Here is a 19,840-nt window from a genome sequence, read left to right as displayed (position 1 = left end):
CCAACAAATAATCCTTTCATACAAAAGATTGTTTGTCACAAGTACAAACCCCTAAAATTATAAACCGAAGTATTTAAACCTCGGGTCGTTCTCCCTAGGAATTGCAATAAAATGTTCTTGTTATTGGTTATGAGGTATCTTTTGGGGTTTTTAGAATAAGAAACAAGAAATGTAAATGGCAAAAGAATTAAACTAACAACTAGAAAAGCTCTTGGCAAGGAATGAGAATTAGAAGTCCTATCCTAGCTATCCTTATCAATTGTGACAACAATTGTCCATTGCTCCCACTTAGTTAACCCCTAACCATGGAGGAAAGTCAAGTGGATGGATTAACTTGATTCCACAAGTCCTAACCAAATCCTAGAGGAAAGACTAGCTTTAGTGGCATTCAAGTTAATTAGCAACTTCTAATTATCAATCAACAAAGGAGTTAGATAACTCAAGAGTCACTAATTACTCTACCAAAACCAAGAGGAGAAAAATCTACTCTACAATCCAACCAAGCATTTTATCAAACACTTGGAATGCATAAAAGGAAAGTAAATCTATACTACTCAATTGCAAGGAATTAAACAACAACAAATGAATCATAAATTACATTAAAAGAGAAATAGAAGAAACAAAAATGCATCAACATAAAAGTAAAGAAATACAAGAATTAAATGCTAAACTAGAGAGAGGAAAGGTAGAAGAAGAAGAATTACAAAAGGAAAGTGAATCAAAGCATGAAATTAACCTAGATCTAAGAAATCCTAATCTAGATCTAACCTAATCCTAATTCTAGAGAGAGGAGAGAGCTTCTCTCTCTAAAACTAACTTTTCCTCTAAAAGTAAACTAAACTAAACTAAATGGTTCAAAAGTTGTGATTCCCCTTCAGTCCTTGGGTTAAATAGCATTAGAGATGAATTGGATTTGGGCCTAGGAATCCCAAAAATTGCCCCCAGCGGATTCACTTTAAGTGGGTCACGTGCGAACACCGACGCGTACGTGCACGTCATGCGTACGCGTCACTTGGCAATTTGCTATCCACGCGTGACGCGTCATGTACGCGTACGCGTTGCCATGCGATATCACAATCCACGCATGGGCGTGGGGTGAATTTCTCCCAATCCTTGATTTTCCATGATTTTTCCACTTTGCATGCTTTTCTCTTCATTCCCTTGATCCATTCCTAGCTTTTCCAATCTGAAATCACTAACAAACACATCAAGGCATCTAATGGAATCAAAGATGAATCAAAATTAGCCATTAAGGGCCTAAAAAGCATGTTTTCACACTTAAGCACAAATTAGCAAACAATCATGAAACCATGCTATTCTAGTGGATAAATGTGGAAAAATGGTGATAAAATCCCATAAATTCAGCATAGGATGTACCACCAAATAGCGGTGCATCAGTTTTCGAGTTGCTCTCTACCAAGTCAACTCCTCGAGCTGTGTGCTACCAGTTTAGCCTTTCACTTTTTCCATTAATCCCCAATTTGGAATTTTGAAACAGATCTCTTTCTCTTGACCGAATGCCTCAGAACAGCAAAGAAGAAAAGTTTTCAATGGCAATCCCATATCTGAACCCTTGAGATACTACTTTGTCCTCAAGAAACAATCTTGGCCTTTGATTCACAACAGTGTGTTTCAGAAATTACTTTCTCCATATATCTCAAAATGAAGTACCAGAGAGTTGGAGAAAGAGGAAAGAAAGTAAGATGTATGCAAAAGGAAGTGAATCACCTTTAGCTTCTGACTTGGCTTGATATGGTTTGATTTGGATGATTAGACTTCAACATTTTTTCTTAACCCTTCACTTTCTTTCTTCCTTGGTGAATGGCTTAGGAATGAAGCTTTCTCTCTCTTCTTTGAGTTCTGACCAAAAAGAAAAAGGAACGTTGGCTTTGGTGGAAGCACTTTGGAGGGATCAACTTTGAATGAGATCAATTCGGGCTTGGGTTGGCTCTTTTCTAGTTCAGCCCACGTGATTCTTTTACTTAACAACTTTGGGCTTTTAGTGCTTTGTTAGTCCACTTTATTTCTGGTTTGATTTTCTTCCTATTGGGCTGCTGCAACATTCTTTCTTTGGCCTGCAACACTAATCAAATTCAATCAAAACTAATTGGGTATTTAACCCACTAAAAATAATATTTGTCATCATCAAATTAATTTAGTTAATTTCTTAACTCAACAATCTCCCCCTTGATGACAAACATAATTAAAACATTAATCAAAAGGAATTGAATTTGAATAAAGTTAAGAAACTTCCCTTTGAATGATATTGCTTGCTTTTGTGTTGCTCTCCCTAGATTTGTGCTCTTCTCTTCCTTCCTGTTTACATTATTCTTATAGAGAACACAATAAAGTATAACACACAATTCAACTTGACTAAGGGATTTTACACAACTAGCAGCAAGAATCAGCCCAACACTAAGCAAGACATATCAACAGTAATTACAGCTATCTTGCCCTGAACTGCTCAATCTAACAAAACATGGTAGAATATCATGTAAGACCGATTCACAAACTGAAATTCACACATAGAATTTACATGACAGCAGCAAATATAAGATTTAATTCACAAAAAATGACCACAGCAGCAGCACAATAATCAGATTCATAAAGATAAATCAAATTTATATACTACTACTACTTCCCCTTTTGTCATCAAGGGTGGAAAAGAACTTAATACCAAGATAAAACTGTACCTTAAAACCTGCACAAAAGTGTTAATGCAAAGTCCAAACATCTAATTAACTGAAAATAAATGCAGCAGTGTTTAAACAATTTACAATCATCCGAAACAAAATATAGAGTAGTTCAACAAGGAAACAACAACAGTTTCATGAGACAAAAGTAACCAGAAGGCAACAGCAAGTGGGACAATTCTAGACATCTAAACCAGTCACCTCAGAATCATCCTCTTCTTCAGCATCAGTGGCAGCATTTTCATCCTGTTAGAGATTATCAATGAACTTTAGAAAGACAGCCACTCTATCTCTTGATTTTCTGAGGAAGTTCTCATGCTTGCTTGCTAGCTTCTTATATTCTTTGCTCATAACAATCATGTGGTTTGACTCGGAGACAAATTCTTGTACCACATCCTCAACAACCTCAAATAGAGTAGATTTTTGTCTAGTTGAGACTGAGGTACCCTAGGTAGAAGGAGGAGGGAAATCCTCAAGAACAGATTCATCATCATCATCATCAAGCACTACCTTTTCAAAACGAGTGAGTCCCTTTTTCTGCTGTTTCACTTAACCATCTTCTTTTAGATATGAGTGTCTATTTGCATAATCTTCATTTGACAAGTTAACACCAAAATACTCAAAAATACAAGTTAAGAACATGCCATAAGGAAGGGTTTTATCTTTCTCACTTCTAATAGAATCAAACATATATCTTACCATTAAATAAGCAAGAGAGATTTCTATTTTTATGAGAATAGCTTACAAAACAAGAGTGTCAGTGTAAGATACCCTTTGGTATGAGCCACTCTGAGGAAGGATGATATGATTTACTATACGGTGCAATTGAGCACAATTATAACCCAAGGCCTTGTGAGTGGGTGTGATGCCATCAATCAGAGAAACGTGTTCACATACATAAGCTAGAGCATCTTTGAAAGAGATACCAACTCCTTCATCCCACTTACCCGGTGCATAGCCACACGCCCCAACATCAATGTATTTCAAGGAAGCACTGATAGTTTTATTGTTTAACACAATGTCTCGGTCTTTGACATAAGAATGAATACTTCCCTCATGGTAAGTCATATTGGCATAAAACTCCCTGACTAATAGTAGGTAAACTGGCCTTTTAATTTTAAAAAGATGGTTCCAGTTCAGAAATTCCAAATTTTTAATAAAAGAAAAACCTTTCTTTTTCAGATTGGGTAAATCAGCAAGAAAAGTGGGACACAGGGTACGGTACTGAATAACTCCTTCATAAAAATCATTATTCATGGCAGACCTAAATCTGTGAGGGTTATAGTTTGAGTGGGAGGTCATGAAGTGTGATTTGTGTGCAAAGGGATCAATGTCTGGTTCTTTAATAGATTTAAGAGGGATATGTGGTTTACCTCTCTGAGGACGAGTAGGAACAGAACTTGGCTTAGGTTGAGTTGGCTCAGTGGTTGGTTCGGCTGCAGCAGGCCGTTTCCCTTTCGAGGTGCTTGGATTCGATGGAGCGCTGTGAGGAGCGCTGAGAGTTGAGGTTGGCTTGGAGGAAGATGGAATCCTTGAGGGATTCTTGGTGCAAGCCATGGGATCTATGCGAGGAGGAGATATAGGAGAAGAAGGCGTGGGTGTGAACGTTTGATCTCTGGAGCGAGTGGAAGGTTTTGGCTTCGAAGAGAATTTGAGAAGCTTTTCTCGTGAAAGTTTTTGATGAACAACTTTCTTCCTCATTTTGATTTTAACCATGGTTTTGAAGGAAGAGATGCACTGATGGTAGTGGGGGAAAGAACCAAAGGGTTAGTGGTATGATTTATGAGGAGACAGGTTTAGTAACTGCCATAAAGGAGGTTTTTTGTACCCATGCAACTGCATCACTGTGACTTGACACTGAAAAGACTTGACATCACAAAGAAAAAGTGATTTGATTTTATTAAAAATAAAACATAAAGTAATTTTAAATTTGAAAACTTTTGACTAAATGACAAAAGGAATAAAATAAAAGAGAATAAAACACATGGATGATGTAACACTCATTTGGGACCAGAGGTGGTTTACTTTAAAGAAACATGTTTGGACCACCCAGAATCTGAATTTTAAGGTTGGCCCAGATGATTCAGCACGTGCAATAAGGCCCAGAGAACGAAGTTCAGAGAGATGGTTCTTCATTTGCCAAGAATTGTCTCATCCCAGCCTATGAGACAAAAACTTCAACAAACACATCAGCAATTTTCAAACAATGAATCATGACTTAAAATCCCTAGACTAGTCCTAAGCATGCAAAATCTGTCTTCAGTGAGTGATTTAGTGAAAATATCAGCTAATTGCTCTTCTTATTTAACAAATTGAATGCTAATATCCTCTTTTTGAACATGTTCTCTTATTGAGTGAAATCTCACTTCAATATGTTTAGTTCTAGAGTGCAAAAATGGATTCTTTGAAACATTAATGGTACTCATATTATCACACAACAAGGAAATATTTTCAACATTTAATTTATAATTAGCAAGCTGTGTTTTTAACCACATAACCTGAGAACAACAAGAAGAAGCAGCTATAAACTTAGCATCTGTAGTGGATAAAGCCAATATGGACTGCTTCTTACTTGATCAGACATTTAAAGACTTTCCAATGAAACAACATATGCCTGATGTGCTCTTTCTATCAACTCTATCACCAGCAAAATCTGCATCACAATAATCAACTGCAGAAAAATCATCAATCTTAGGATTAGGGTGCATGGGAGTTCCCATGGGTTTGGCATTTTTCATACCAAATTTCTTAACTAGTTCCTTGGCATACTTCTCTTGATGAATAAAAATACCATTTTCAGTTTGCTTAATTTGAAGTCCAAGGAAAAAAATTAAGTTTACCCATCATGCTCATGTCAAATTCACTTGTCATGAGTTTTCCAAATTCAGTACAAAGAGATTCATTGGCTGATCCAAAAATAATGTCATCAACATAGATTTAGACTAGAATGAAAGAATCATTAGAATTCTTGATAAATAGAGTAGTGTCTGTGGTGCCTCTTTGAAAACTATTTTTCAAAAGAAAAGAGCTAACTCTCTCATACCAAGCTCTAGGAGCTTGTCTTAAACCATAAAGATCTTTAGATAGTTTAAAAATATGGTTAGGAAATTCCTTATTTTCAAAACCAGGTGGTTGTGCCACATACACTTCTCTATCTATCACACCATTCAAGAACGCACATTTCACATCCATTTGATATAATTTGAAACCACAATAAGCAGCATAAGCTAGAAGAAGTCTTATGGCTTTCATTTGGGCAATAGGGGCAAAGGATTTATCAAAATATATTCTCTCTTCTTGGTCATATCCTTGAGCCACTAATCTTGCTTTATTTCTAGCAATGCTTCCATCTTCACCAAGCTTGTTCTGAAATATCCATTTAGTGCCTGTTACTTTCTTTCCACTTGGCTTTGGAACTAATGTCCAAACTTGGTTCTTTTCAAACTCATGAAGCTCATCCTCTATTGCCTTTACCCAAGAGGGGTCATCAAGAGCTTTCTCAAAGTTTTGAGGCTCCATTTGAGATAGAAAAGCAATGTTAGTTTCTTCATTTGCCTTTCTAGTAGAAGAACGAGTCTTGACACCATGTGAGACGTCCCCAATGACAAACTCCTCAGGATAATTATTTAGGAATCTCCACTCACGAGGTCTAGTGGACTTAGAGGTGGATTTAGTTACTAGGGGGCTCAAGGAACTGGTGGATTCAGGATCTCCTCCAGATTCATGAGACAAAATAGAATTGTCTCTTGCAGAATTTTCAGCAGCTGCAGGTTCTGATTCAGTTTGCTCAGAATTTTCACTTTCATGATTTGGGCTTTTTCATCATCCTTTTGAACCTGATTTCCTGCATCACAATCTTCCAAAATACTTTGAACCAAATTAGTGTCACAAAATGTAATATGTATGGACTCCTTGAAAGAGGATTATCGTCGGTTAGGAATTTCTTCTTGGATAGAGGAAACAACTTCGTTGCAAGTATAGTTCCAAAGCAACAAATAATGCTCAATCAAAGTTTAATTTTTGGTTGTCACAAGTCCAACCCAATAAAAATAACCGAAAGTATTAGTCCCGGGTCATTCTCCCTAGGAATTGCAATCGAATGCCCAATTATTGGTTATGAGATTCAAGGAGGGTTGGGTTGATAAAACAAAAAAAAATTAAAAAGGCAACAAAAGTAAAGCAAGCAACTAAAGAAAGCAAGTAATAAAGAGAGACATTCATGATAAGGGTTGAGAATATAGGCTTTCTATCCTAGTCATTAATTTTCTTATAACAATTAACAATAGCTAATCCTATTAAGTCATCTTTAACATAGGAAGAAGGTACAATGTTATCTTCAACATAGGAAGAAAGTCAAATAGGACTAGTTAATCCCAATCCAAAATTCCTAATCAACTTACTAATTGAATTAGCAAGAGATTAGAGTCAATGGAAATAATATTAACTAACAACTCTAGATCACCAACATAAGTTGGGTATTAATTACTCAAGATTGCCTAATTTCTCTTCCCAAGCCAAGAATGCTCAAAAATCTACTCTAACATCGAACCAAGCATTTTGTCAAACACTTGAAAGGCATAAAAGGAAAGCAACATAAAATTGCAATAATAATAAAATCTACAACTACCAATTGCAAGGGAACAATAATAACAACTCAATTAAACAATAAAGGAACATAAAACATAAATTGCATGAAATGAAAATCAAAGTAACAAGAGTTCATCAACATAAAAGAGTAGCTCAAAAGATAAATTAACAAGGTAAACTAAGAGAATGAAGATGTAGGAACAAGAAATTGTAAAGAAAACAAGATGAAAACTAGAATTAAACCCTAGATCTAAGACAAATTAACCTAATTCTAACATAATTCTAGAGAGAAGAGTGAGCTTCTCTCTCTAGAAACTACCTAAAGCATGATCCTAAGCTAATCTAATTGCTCTCTCTTTGTCCAATCTTGAATTCTGCATCAAATAGCCTCAGAAATGAGTTGGATTTGGGCCTGTAAAGCTCAGAAATCGCCCCTAGCATTTTCACTTTAATGAGGTCACGTGATCAGCATCACGTGTGCGCGTGGACGACTCGTGCACGTCGCTGGCAAATTTCCTCCTCACGCGTACGCGGGGTGACGCGTGCGCGTGGCCATGAATGTCCTTCTCAAGCGTACGCGTGACTGACGCGTGCGCGTGGCCTTGAATCCTTCAAATGCTCATTTTTCACGAATTCTCCACTTTGCATGCTTTTCTCTTCACTTCTTCCATCCAATACTTGCCTTATGAACCTGAAATCACTCAACAAATATATCAAGGCATTGAATGGAATTAAAGTGAATTAAATTTAGCTCTTTTAAGGACTAAAAAGCATGTTTCACTCTTAAGCATAAATTAGAGAGAATTACAAAAACCATGCTATTTCATTGAATAAATGTGAGAAAAGTTGATAAAATTTCCTAAATTCAACACAAGATAAACCACAAAATTAGGGTTTATCACTCGTCAATTATCCTTGCATCTTGATGATAAACTCTATATGCTTTACTATTTGTGGAGTAACCTACAAATAAGCACTCATATGCCTTTGGATCAAATTTTTCCAAATTATCTTTGTTATTAAGAACAAAACATGTGCATCCAAAGATATGTAAGTAATCTAAATTTGGTGGGTAGCCTTTCCAACGTTCATAGGGAGTTTTCTTCAAAAATTTTCTTATAATGGTTCTATTCAAAATGTGGCAAGCAGTGTTAACCGCTTCAGCCTAAAGGAATTTTGGAACATTCCTCTCACAAAGCATAGCTCTTGTCATTTCTTGAATGCTTCTATTTCTTCTTTCCACAACATCATTTTTTCTGGTGTTCTAGGACAAGAGAAGTTGTGGGATATTCCAAAATTCTCACAAAAGGATTCAAACAATTGGTTTTCAAATTCGATTCCATGATCACTTCTTATTGAGGTGATCTTTAAATCCTTTTCATTTTAAACTTTCTTACTAAAAATCTCAAAGGCCGAAAAGTCTTCATTTTTGTGTGCAAGAAATAAAATCCAACCAAATCTAAAGTAGCCATCCACAATTACTAAATCATAATGTTTACCACCTAAGCTTTGAGTTCTTGTTGCACCAAATAAATCAATATGTAGTCATTCAAGTGGTCTTTTAGTAGAGATGTCTTCCTTTGATTTGAATGAGTTCTTAGTTTGTTTTTCCATTTGACAAGCCTCACAAGTAATATCCTTGTCAAATTTAATCACAGGGAGACCTCTTACTAAACCTTTCTTGACAAGCTTGTTTATTTGAAACATGCTTGCATGGCCCAATCTCTTGTGCCATAGCCACTTTTTAGATTCTTTAGAGTGAAAACAAGCTACATTTTGATCTTTTAGTTCATCAAGAGTAAATCCATACACATTATCACATCACTTAGCAATAAACAATACTTTATTTGTCTTTTCATTCACAACACAGCATTCCAATCTTTTGAAAGTCACTAAATAACCTAAGTCACACAATTGACTTATACTCAAAATATTATGCCTCAAACCATTTACCAAAAAGACATCATCAATGAAAGTAGAATGATCATTACCTACTTTTCCAACGGCCACATTTTTACCTTTTCCATCATCTCCAAATGTCACAAAACCTCCATCGTACTTGTTTAGTTTAATGAAGAAAGTTGGCCTTCCAGTCATGTGCCTTGAGCATCTACTATCCAAGTACCACATATCCTTTTTGTTCTTGGATGCTAAGCAAATCTCATCAAGTAGTTGATCATCACCAGCCATGAAGCAGATTTCTGCTTCGCATTCGGAGTCTTCTTCCTCAATAGAATCATTCTCAAGATCTTCCCAAGATTCCATGAGCACTCTTTTCTTTTTTTTCTTTCCTTTTTCTTCCTTCTTGAGCTTCGGACAGTTGAACTTAAAATGTCCAGCCTCCTTGCAATGATGACAAATCACCTTGCTCAAGTCCTTCTTGTATTCCTTTGAGCTTGAACCCTTGTAGTTTCCTTTGTTCCTCATTAGCTTTCTAAGTCTCCTAGCAAAAAACACAAGTTTATCATCTGAAAAACCATCACTAAACTCACTCTCTTTTGATTCTATTTTTGACTTAAGGGTTATTCCCTTTTTCTTTAAGTCCGGGTTAGTATGTCTGGTTTCATAGGCAAGGAGTTTTCCTCTCAGCTTATCATAGGTTATGGGGCTTAGGTTATTACTCTCGACTAGGACAGTGGCTGTTGTTTTCTATTCCTTTGTGAGGCTTCTCAGGAGTTTTCTCACTAGGGTTTGTTCTGAGTAGGTTGTACCCAGAGCATCGAGGTTGTTGATTATGATTGAGAATCTCTCAAACACTTCATCAATGATTTCTCCATCCTTCATATTGAACATTTCGTATTCTTTTTGCAGCATATCAATCCTCATTTCTTTGACCTATTTAGTGCCTCCATGTGTAACCTGGAGTTTCTCTCAGATTTCTTTGGCTGTCTTGCATCTAGACACCTTTCGGCATTCTTCAAAACTGATAGCATAGTGAAGAAGGTTGATGGCTTTAGCATTCTGCTCCACTTTCTTCTTGTCGTCATCATTACATTCAGTTTCTTCTTTTGGAGTCACCACTCCATCAGCGCTTGTTTTGGTTGGAATTTTGGGGTCGCTTACAATAATCTTCCATATGCTGTAGTCGATAGATTGGATGAAGATCCTCATCCTCTCTTTCTAGTAGGCATAGTTCTTCCCGTTGAAGAAGGGAGACTTATTGTTTGAATGGCCTTCAATTACAGTGTAGGCAACTGTGGTTGTGCCCAAGTTGTTCGCCATTGGACCTTTCCTCCAAGCGATGAAGCTTGATTCTTGAGACCAAGGCTCTTGATACCAATCGAAGGTTGTAGAAGGTTTAGAGAAGGGGTTGAATCTATGACCTTCTTTTAGTTTAATGAAATAAGGCTTAACTTATAAACTTACACTAAGATTCTGTTTGAACTCAGAAGCAGAAAATTTATGAGACAATTTCATTTTGTCTCATGAATATTAGAAAACAAAGCAGAGAAGGGAAGAGAGAAGCTGACACCATCATGTATCCTGGTTCAATTGTCTTGTGCAAAGCAACCTATATCCAGTCTCCACCACAACAGTGCTGGAATTTTCACTATAGTTAAAGTATTACATACACCAATTTTACAGGATTGACACAATCCTTTCACTCTCAAGTTCTAACCTAACTTGACTTGGTTATGCTAATACCTAACTCTTTACTCTTAGTGCTTACCCAACTAAGAAAGGGATACCTCACTGGTATAAAATACAAGACATAAAACCAACCTAAAGAAATCCGAAATCACTCTAGCCTTTTTACTCAAGTGTATTACTCAAACTTTTTTACTCTTTGGCTTTTTCTTAAACTCTCTCTTTTAGCATTTTTTACTCTTTTCGTGCTTTGTTAGTCCACTTTATTTCTGGTTTGATTTTCTTTCTATTGGACTACTGCAACATTCTTTTTTTGACCTACAACACTAATCAAATTCAATCAAAACTAATTGAGTATTTAACCCATTAAAAATAATGTTTATCATTATCAAATTAATTTAGTTAATTTCTTAATTCAACATATAGTTACCGTAATATAAGTACATTAGAATGAGCCTTTTCATAATTCTATTATTAAATATATGTTGTTAGGTAGAACGAATAATGCTCTTAATATCAATTAGTTTTGACTTAATTATGAGAAATCGAATAGTTAGTGTTGCAAGTAACAATTGCAAAATAGATAAAATCAATGTTTTCCAATTTAGAAAAAGAAAAATTGAAAATGAAACGCTTAGTACTACAATGGGAAGAGATAGCAATTGATCAAAGGTGGTAGGCCACAATCCTCATGAAACCTTTGGAGTCATAGGGAATGGATAGGCTCAGAAGAGAAGAGGAGAGGAGAAGAGAATAAAACAAAAATAATAGTAATGAAAATGTAACGACAGAGAGAGTCCCAAAGCAAGTGGAATAAAGCAAATAGACAGACCAACATGCAATTCTGTATTATTATTATTTTAATGTCATTCTTCTGCCGTTGAACAGATAATCTGTCGCTTTTGTCTCTTCCCCGCATTATTACAATTTTATGGAAGAAAATCGTGTATTTTATATGCATGATATAAGTTTAGAACATTTATAAACTTACTTATTATGTTTACGTTTTAACGTTTTATTGTATGATGAGTTCATTTATTAGGAGAAATGATACGCTCATTTTTCTAGATTAATTAGTACTTAATAAGTTTAATTTTAGTATATAAGTTTTTTTTAACACTATTTATAAGCATTGGTATATTGTTTATTATAACGTGTTTTATAAGGTGATTTATTCTCTTTAATTTCACTATCGGTATAGATATTATAAATAAATTCACATCATTAACCTCTTAAAAGAACAAAGGAAAACAAACTTACATCATATACGTCCAGGGAGGTGGCAATGGGTGGGATAGAGTAGGGTTTGGAGTCAACCTTAATTCTACTCGCAGATTGAGATTTTTATATAAATTCAACCCTACTCTATCTACGGGTTAAAAATATCTCAACCTTAACTCTACCCTCTCTTAATCCGCGGGTACCTGACTCTACCTGCAGATTACAAAAAAAATGCAACCTTATTATATAACTTGATGATAATTTAAAATAAAACTGACTTTTATGTAAAAAAAAGTTTATTAAATTATCAATTAATGATCTTCTTTTAATGACGAAGGATCTTTTGTATTTAGTAAGAAGTTTTTAGTTCAACATCGATTTAAAATATATTTTTATATAAGTATATAACATATACATATATAGGGTGCGGGTTAGTCGGGTAGGATTGAGGCTCAACCCGCACCCTACCCGACCCGCACGAAAACTCTACCCGCACCCTACCCTACCCGCTGCGGATCGGGTTGGCAACCCTACTCGACTGGGTGGAATCGGGTTGGATACCCGCGGATAGGGTACATATTGCCACCCCTATATACATCTTAAGCTTTATTTAGGTGTGATCACAGGATATTTTATTTTTAAATGATTCTTTTAAATATTAAATAAATTAAGAAAATAAATTCAATTAAAAATTTGGAATTAAATTAAAATAAAAATCTATTCCCTAGTTTAGTAGATAAATAAAAGCATGTTTAAGAAGATATATCACTTTTTTTCAAAAAAAAAATTATTAGTGATGGATATAGAAATGGTTCAAATAATGTTATCTATAAATATGAGAGAGAAATTATTCAAAGATAAAAAATCACACTTTACTCTCTAAATTAAAAATTCAAAATTTAGAGAATCTAAATTCTTATTAAAGTGGGTGTTTATGATAGATATTTAATTTTCAAAATAAATAATATAAAATCCCAAATAATAACTATAAATAGATAACAAAATATTAAAAATAATAAATTTTATTGATGAAGAATATTAGAATAACATCGGAATTTATTAATTTTTGCTATTACCTTAACCATTAATATTAAAAGCATGTAATAAAGTATATAGTTGGATTATTAAACTAAAAAACTTTTTTAGAATATTCGGAATTAGAAGTCATTTAACAGTTGAATTTTTTTTTATTTTGTAACAACTAAAAATGAATGATTTAAATATTTTTGAGAATTTTTATTTTTATTTTTCATCATTTGTAAAGCAGACAAAAAGAAGTCTAATTTCTAAATTTACTCACATATTTTTTAAATTTAATTTTTATTTTATTAATATATTATAGTTATTTTAAATTATAGAATTAAATTTTGAATAAAAATAATTTTTTTAAGGAAAATAAAATTTTTTCATGTTAAATAATTTTTAAACAAGGTCTAAGTGTTGGAAAAAATAATAAATTTTTATGATTGTTAGTATTTTTTTTATTGATTTTAGGATTTTTTACTTAAATAAATGAAATTGAAGTCAAATTTATCGGATTTCCCTAAAACAAATTTCAAAACATGTCTACCCTATTCCTAATATTATATAAATTAGTTTGGGGTGATAAGGGTTACATAATATGTTAAACATGGAACCCTAAGACGATTTATGCATGCATGGCCTAGTTCGAATTAGCCATAAATCGTGTCAGAGTATCCAACTATCCATGGTTACTAGTTGAGTATAAATTGTCCTATCCTGGGTGAATTCATGTGATTTTGGGCTGAAACACAAAGGCTTGCCACGATTAATGTGCTTTTCGAACCCTAACAACCATGGCATGATTTACTTTCTCTTTATTAAACCTAATAGGCCTGCCACGATTTACTTGTAACGTCGTAGCCCTAAGGAGGCTAGAACGATTTATGATGATAAAAACTCTATAAATAAACAAGTGTGGCGTCAACGAATCACACTTGAAGTTTAGTGAGTTTAGGGAGAGATGGCTGAGAGCATATTTTTGTTAGTTCATCGAGGGAAGATTGATGAAAACACAAGTGAAGGTGTTGTATTCTCTAGTAAAAAGCAGATAGGTGTGTTTGTAAATCCGTCAACGACTGTGATGGAATTACATAGTAGTATATTATAGAAGGCAGAAAAGTGTGGCAAAAAACGTGTGAAACAATTATTTTTTCTTATTCCTATATCACTGAGGCAAGGTTATGTTAAGTTTGAAAAGTAAAGATGCTTGGCGATGACGACATGCAAGTTATATTCTACAGTCAAGCAAGATTTTTCGACTTGGGCGCTATAGAGTTGTTTGCCAAAATGGTTAATGTAGAGGGTAGCTCTGGTGAACCCGCTCCGAATCTGCCAATTGGCGTCATAGAAGGGAGTCCAGCACCATTCCGACTGGACAACCGGTGACTCCCTTTGTTTCATCCCCATGATTTGCGGCTGATTTGTCGGTTTCGACAGATGACTTAGGTGATGGGTGTACATTTGGATAGGTCGCAGTTGCAATGGGAGCAGCACCTGTAGTAGAGGTGCACCGGCATTTATGGAGGTAAGAGAGAGAGATCCATTTGCGGAGGCTATAGGCGATGATAGGTCGGATTCGGAGCCACCGATTATTGGTGATGAAAGCAATGGCGAGGAAGACACCACACGTGCCGGGGGAGCACAAACCCATGCAAGCAGTCAGACATAGCAGTACCCTCGACACTTTTCAACTTTGGACCTTGATGCAATGAACCAGCTTGTATTTTCAGATCAGCAGCACCCTACTATTCATGGAGACAGACCTAGTATGATTAGCACGGACGAGTTTGAAATCGGGCAAATGTTTGAAACCAAAGAGGAAGCTGTACTGACATTCAAGAGTTATAATATTCATCGTGGTGTAGAATATAAAGTGTTCGAGTCCGACCAATTGAAGTATTATGGAAAGTGTGTGCAGTTCGAGAATGGATGTAACTGGCTGATACGTGTGACTATGAGGTAGAGGAACGGCTATTGGAAAATTAGAAAGTACAACAGACCGCACATATGTCTAGCAACTGAGATATCGATGGATCACAAGCAGCTCGATTATCATGTCATATGTGCTTCAATTCTATCGTTGGTCATGGCGGATGCATCAGTCTCCGTTAAGGTATTGCAGAATGCGGTGTCGTCAAAGTTTGGTTTCAAGCCCAGTTACAGGAAGGTTTGATTGGTCAAACAGAAGGCCATTGCTCAGATATATGATGATTGGGAATAGTCTTACAACCATATACCAAGGTGGATCATTGGGGTTTAGTTGTATATGCCGGGCACTATAACGGTGTTGCGTACTTCACCAATGAGGGCAGGTAATACGGTAGATGGAACGAAAGTTTTCTTTCATCGTTTATTTTGGAGGTTTCCTCCGTGTATTAAGGGATTCAAGTATTGCAAGCCACTGATATCCATCGATGGTACTCAAATGGCGATTGCGCAAGATGGAAACTCGAACATTCTTTTAGTAGCATTAAAGTTAGTCGAAGGCGAGAACACAGATTCGTGGAAGTTTTTCCTTAGTCACCTTCGTCAGCATGTGAGTCCCCAGCCCAGCATTTTAGTGATCTCTGACTAGCACAATGCCATCAAGGCTACCCTACTTGCAGAAGACGGTGGGTGGCTCCCGCCAATGGCATACCGTGCTTTCTGTGTACGACACATCTCTGCTAACTTCGCTCTATCCTTTAAGTCTAAGGATGCTCGGAAGATCCTCGTGAATGCCACATATGTGAAGATTGAGGAGGAGCATCAGTATTACATGGATATCCTACGGAAGGAAGACTCTACCATGGTTGATTGGTGTGATAGGATTGGATTGGAGTTATTGACTCAATATCGAAATGAAAGCCTTTGATATGGGCATATGACAACAAACATTTTTGAATATATTAATGTCATGATGAAGGAAACATGTAACCTACCAGTGGGTTCACTTGTTAAGTCAATATATGGGCGTTTGGTTGAGCTCTTTGTGAAGAAAGGAAAGGATGCCGAGTCGCAGCTCAGGGCTAGGCAAGAATTTTGTCAAACTCTTGTGAAGGCTATTGAGAAGAATCTATATGCCTCTAGAAATATGTGGGTAGATCTATATGACAGGGGGAACTTTGAGTTTGTTGTTGAGGAGCTTGCGCCGACCAGGGGAAGAATTGCAATGAGTAGTTATCGGGTTTCTTTATCTGCGCGCACATGCGACTTTGGATACTTTCAAGCCTTCCATTATCTATGTCGTCATGTACTTGAGGCATGCTCGGTTTGTAGATTGGACTGGAGGATTTATGTTGATGATGTGTACCGCCTCAGTACTGTGTTCAACATTTACAAGATGGGTTTCTTTTTGCTTATTCAGGATGAGCTATTGCCCGTATATGAGGGACCTCATGTGATCCCCGATCCTGGCATGATGCGAGCTGTTGTTGGAAGACCTCGGAGTACCAAGATAAGGAATAGTATGGATAAGACTAAGCTGGATCGACCAAAGAGATGTGGAATGTGTAGGTTCCCAGGTCATACTAGAAGAAACTGTCCACAGCGCCCAGGTGCTTCCGGGAAGCAACGCATAGCCACCAATGATTGATGCATTAGGTTATTAGTATTTGTTATTGATTGTTTGTCTTTATGATGATATGTTTGCTTTAAGTTTACGTTAAGTCGCTATTATTGTTAAATTGGCCTAATTCTATGTTATTTCGTGTTATATTATTTTATGACAAAGTTGCCTGTAAAGACACCTGCTAAGACACCTGTACAACTAGGACAAAGTCATCGAACCCTCACTGTACCTGCCAAGCCCGTCAAGGTCCGCAACATACGGAAGCCACCGCAAATGAATCCTAGCACTAGACTTGTCCGTGAAAAGCGTTGTAGACAACAATATCATAATGTAACCTCCGTGCATAGATCTATACCGTTGCCTTCGATGCATTGGCAAGCAAGTCTCTGAACTTGTTCTGGAACCAGAAAAACAAAATCGTGAAGTCATCAACACAGTCATCTGGTGGAAGTTCATCGAATAACTCTCCAAACAACACTCAGGCAGGCTTCCCTCTCCATCAACTACTCGAAATCGCTGAGACACCTACTCACTTCATGTCCATCATTAGGGAGGCCAAACTGGTATGGCACATCCTGCAGTGTTACAGTGCACTCCCCAAATGGCATATGGAACGTCTGGGTCTCAAGACGTTATTGCTCCATGAATGCACTGATCAATAGCTCGTCAAGCTTGAACCAATAATCATTCAACCTTACAACATGCATCAAATTAGCACGATCTAAGTAGGGAAGTATACGATCATGCATTACCATCCTCTGCTGCCTGCAAACACTCCTAACGCATCAAGTTGGCTGATAAAACATAAATTTTAAGGCAACAATTTAATGGGTCATTATATAGAAAAAACAAAAAACAACTCAGTATAAAATGTTCCACCAATAAGCTAACAAAATAAAAAAAGACATGTCATATGTATTCATCAAAATATCACAAGTCTACCAGCACAAGAAAAAATTCATCACAACTCTAACATCACAAGCCCACAACATCCTAACAACCTTTAAACCAACAAAAAATCTACGAAATCACTAAACAATTGAACCCACAAGATCTTAATTAAAAAATGTTCTAACATGCATATTCGAACTATACTATATTCTTCAACATATTCTTCAAACTATACTAACTCAACTAAATTTGGATTCCGATAACTAACCTCTTCGTCGATAAATCCGACAACAGGTGCAATACCATTCAGGCGGTACATATTTCTTTGGTTGGCGGTCATTCTTGCCGCCGGACGGATTCTTCCACCTCCGCCGCACCGCTCACTATTATGTGCCTCACTTCGCTGGACAATGGATGCTCTGCCCCACCCGTCGTCGTACTGTCGCCGGTGAATGCCACATGCCTCCGCTCATTGGCACCTCCTCCTCCACCAATGTTAGTCGCCCAATGTTTTGAGGTTTCACTCGAGCAATAACTCACTGCAGCCTCCTTAAGGTAACTCTTTAACTATAAATCATGGCAAACCAATGAGGGTCTTCAAGTAGAGAGTAAATCGCACTAGAGTTATTAGGGTTCGAAAAACACATTAATTGTGGCAAGCCTTTGTTTCAACGCAAAATCATGTGAGTCTACTTTGGGTGGGACGATTTATATTCAACTAGTAATTATGAATACTTTAACACGATTTACGACTAATTCGAAATAGGCCATGCAAGCATAAATCTTTATAGGATGTCATGTTTAATATATTATATAATCCTTATCATCCTAGAATAATTTATATATTAAGAATAAGATAAACAAGTTTCAAAATTTGTTTTAGGAGAATCGATAAATTTGGCTTGAGTTTTATTTATTTAAGTAAAAAACCGTTGATTATATAATATTTTTTAATAAAATACTTTTAAAATACCAAATATAAATAACAGAATCTATAGGTCTATCAGACGGACAAATATCATTACCCTATTCTTTTGCTTAACTCTCTCTCTCTCTCTCCCAAACCGCATCCACTTTCTGATACCTCTTTCCTTCTCCTGCTCTTTGCTTCATACATTCTCACAACGTATTTTTACTTTTGATCAGTCAATAATAATTGTCCATTACTGCCTCACGAATCCTGATCATCAATGGGTTCTAGAGCACGATGGCGCCAGAGTTGGGCACCGCAGCCACTAACGCCGTTAATGGAAGGTCCGGACCCAGATATGCAAGAAGAAGTTTCCAAGAAAGAGAGCTCATGGGAAGTCATAAGGGAATGGTTCAAGGCTCAGAAGATTTCCCCTGGAGGAGGAGGAAGCTTCTCGTCTTCGTCGTCCTCATCATCGTTCTACGGAAGCATTCATGCAAAGACACAAGATTTGAGGCTCTTGCTTGGTGTCTTGGGGTGTCCATTGGCTCCAATTCCTTCAGCACGTGATCCTTCTCTCAGCATTCACATCAAAGACACCCCTTTTGTAAGCACTAATTAAGCAACCCTCTTCTCTCTCTCTCTATATCAAAAACGTTTGTTTTCATTTTTTTACTACATGGTCAAATTGGTTCATTACTCCCCTCAAATAATGAACTTCGAAGTGAAAACTTGATATAAAATGTCAAGAGAACAAAAAAGTAATTTGATTTCTCGCAAAAGTTCTAGTAGAATTGTATGAAAAGTATAACATTGTTCATATATATAAGTAAATAACGCTTGAGTTTGAATACCGGGAACTAAAATAGGAAACTTCAACGGCCAAGTACATCATACAACAGTACCTGGCAGCAACGGGTTGCTTAAAACAGCAAAGGGACACAAAAAACATGTATGCGGCGGGGGTGGTGAAGATGATATGCTGCGAGACGGAGATTTCGTCCGGCAAGGCGGTGAAGTGTTTGGGAACAAGGAGCACCGAGAACGGCTGCTTCGTGCTATGGCAGATGCGGCCGGGAATGTGGTCACTTGAGTTGGTGGTTGGTGGCCATAAGGTCATTGCTGGCAGCAATGGCAAAACTGTGTGGAGGCACACACCTTGGTTAGGAACTCATGCTGCTAAAGGTCCACAACGCCCTCTCCGCCGCATTATTCAGGTAAACACGGATAATTGCTCAGTAATCTTTTAAGAGAAAGTCTTTGCATTACTATTTTTATTAAAATTTAGTTAATATTTAATTATTTAAAAAAATATAATTTTATAAATATAATTTTATATTATTGAAAATATTAATAATAATTAATTAATAATTATAA

General features: G+C 36.4%; 2 protein-coding genes across 2 annotated transcripts in view; one reads left to right on the top strand and one right to left on the bottom strand.

Moving 5' to 3' along the window:
- Positions 2,874 to 4,409, bottom strand: LOC107611206 (microtubule-associated protein RP/EB family member 1-like). The gene is made up of 3 exons (XM_016313161.1): positions 4,067 to 4,409; positions 3,591 to 3,721; positions 2,874 to 2,939 (listed from the first exon to the last, which is right to left on the bottom strand). The coding sequence occupies exons 1-3, from the start codon at positions 4,407 to 4,409 to the stop codon at positions 2,874 to 2,876; spliced, it is 540 nt and encodes a 179-aa protein (XP_016168647.1).
- LOC107614057 overlaps positions 18,560 to 19,840 on the top strand; it is a 4,279-nt gene continuing 2,998 nt past the window's right edge. The window contains exons 1-2 of the mRNA XM_016316283.2: positions 18,560 to 19,070; positions 19,333 to 19,680. Of these exons, the coding sequence (XP_016171769.1) occupies positions 18,744 to 19,070; positions 19,333 to 19,680 (675 nt within the window). The 5' untranslated portion in view covers positions 18,560 to 18,743. The remainder of the gene's footprint in view (positions 19,071 to 19,332; positions 19,681 to 19,840) is intronic.

The sequence above is a fragment of the Arachis ipaensis genome, chromosome B08 (genome assembly GCF_000816755.2).
Source record: "Arachis ipaensis cultivar K30076 chromosome B08, Araip1.1, whole genome shotgun sequence".
NCBI lineage: Eukaryota > Viridiplantae > Streptophyta > Magnoliopsida > Fabales > Fabaceae > Arachis > Arachis ipaensis.
Note: the sequence above shows the minus strand (reverse complement) of the source record. Positions and strands in the feature narration are given on the sequence as shown.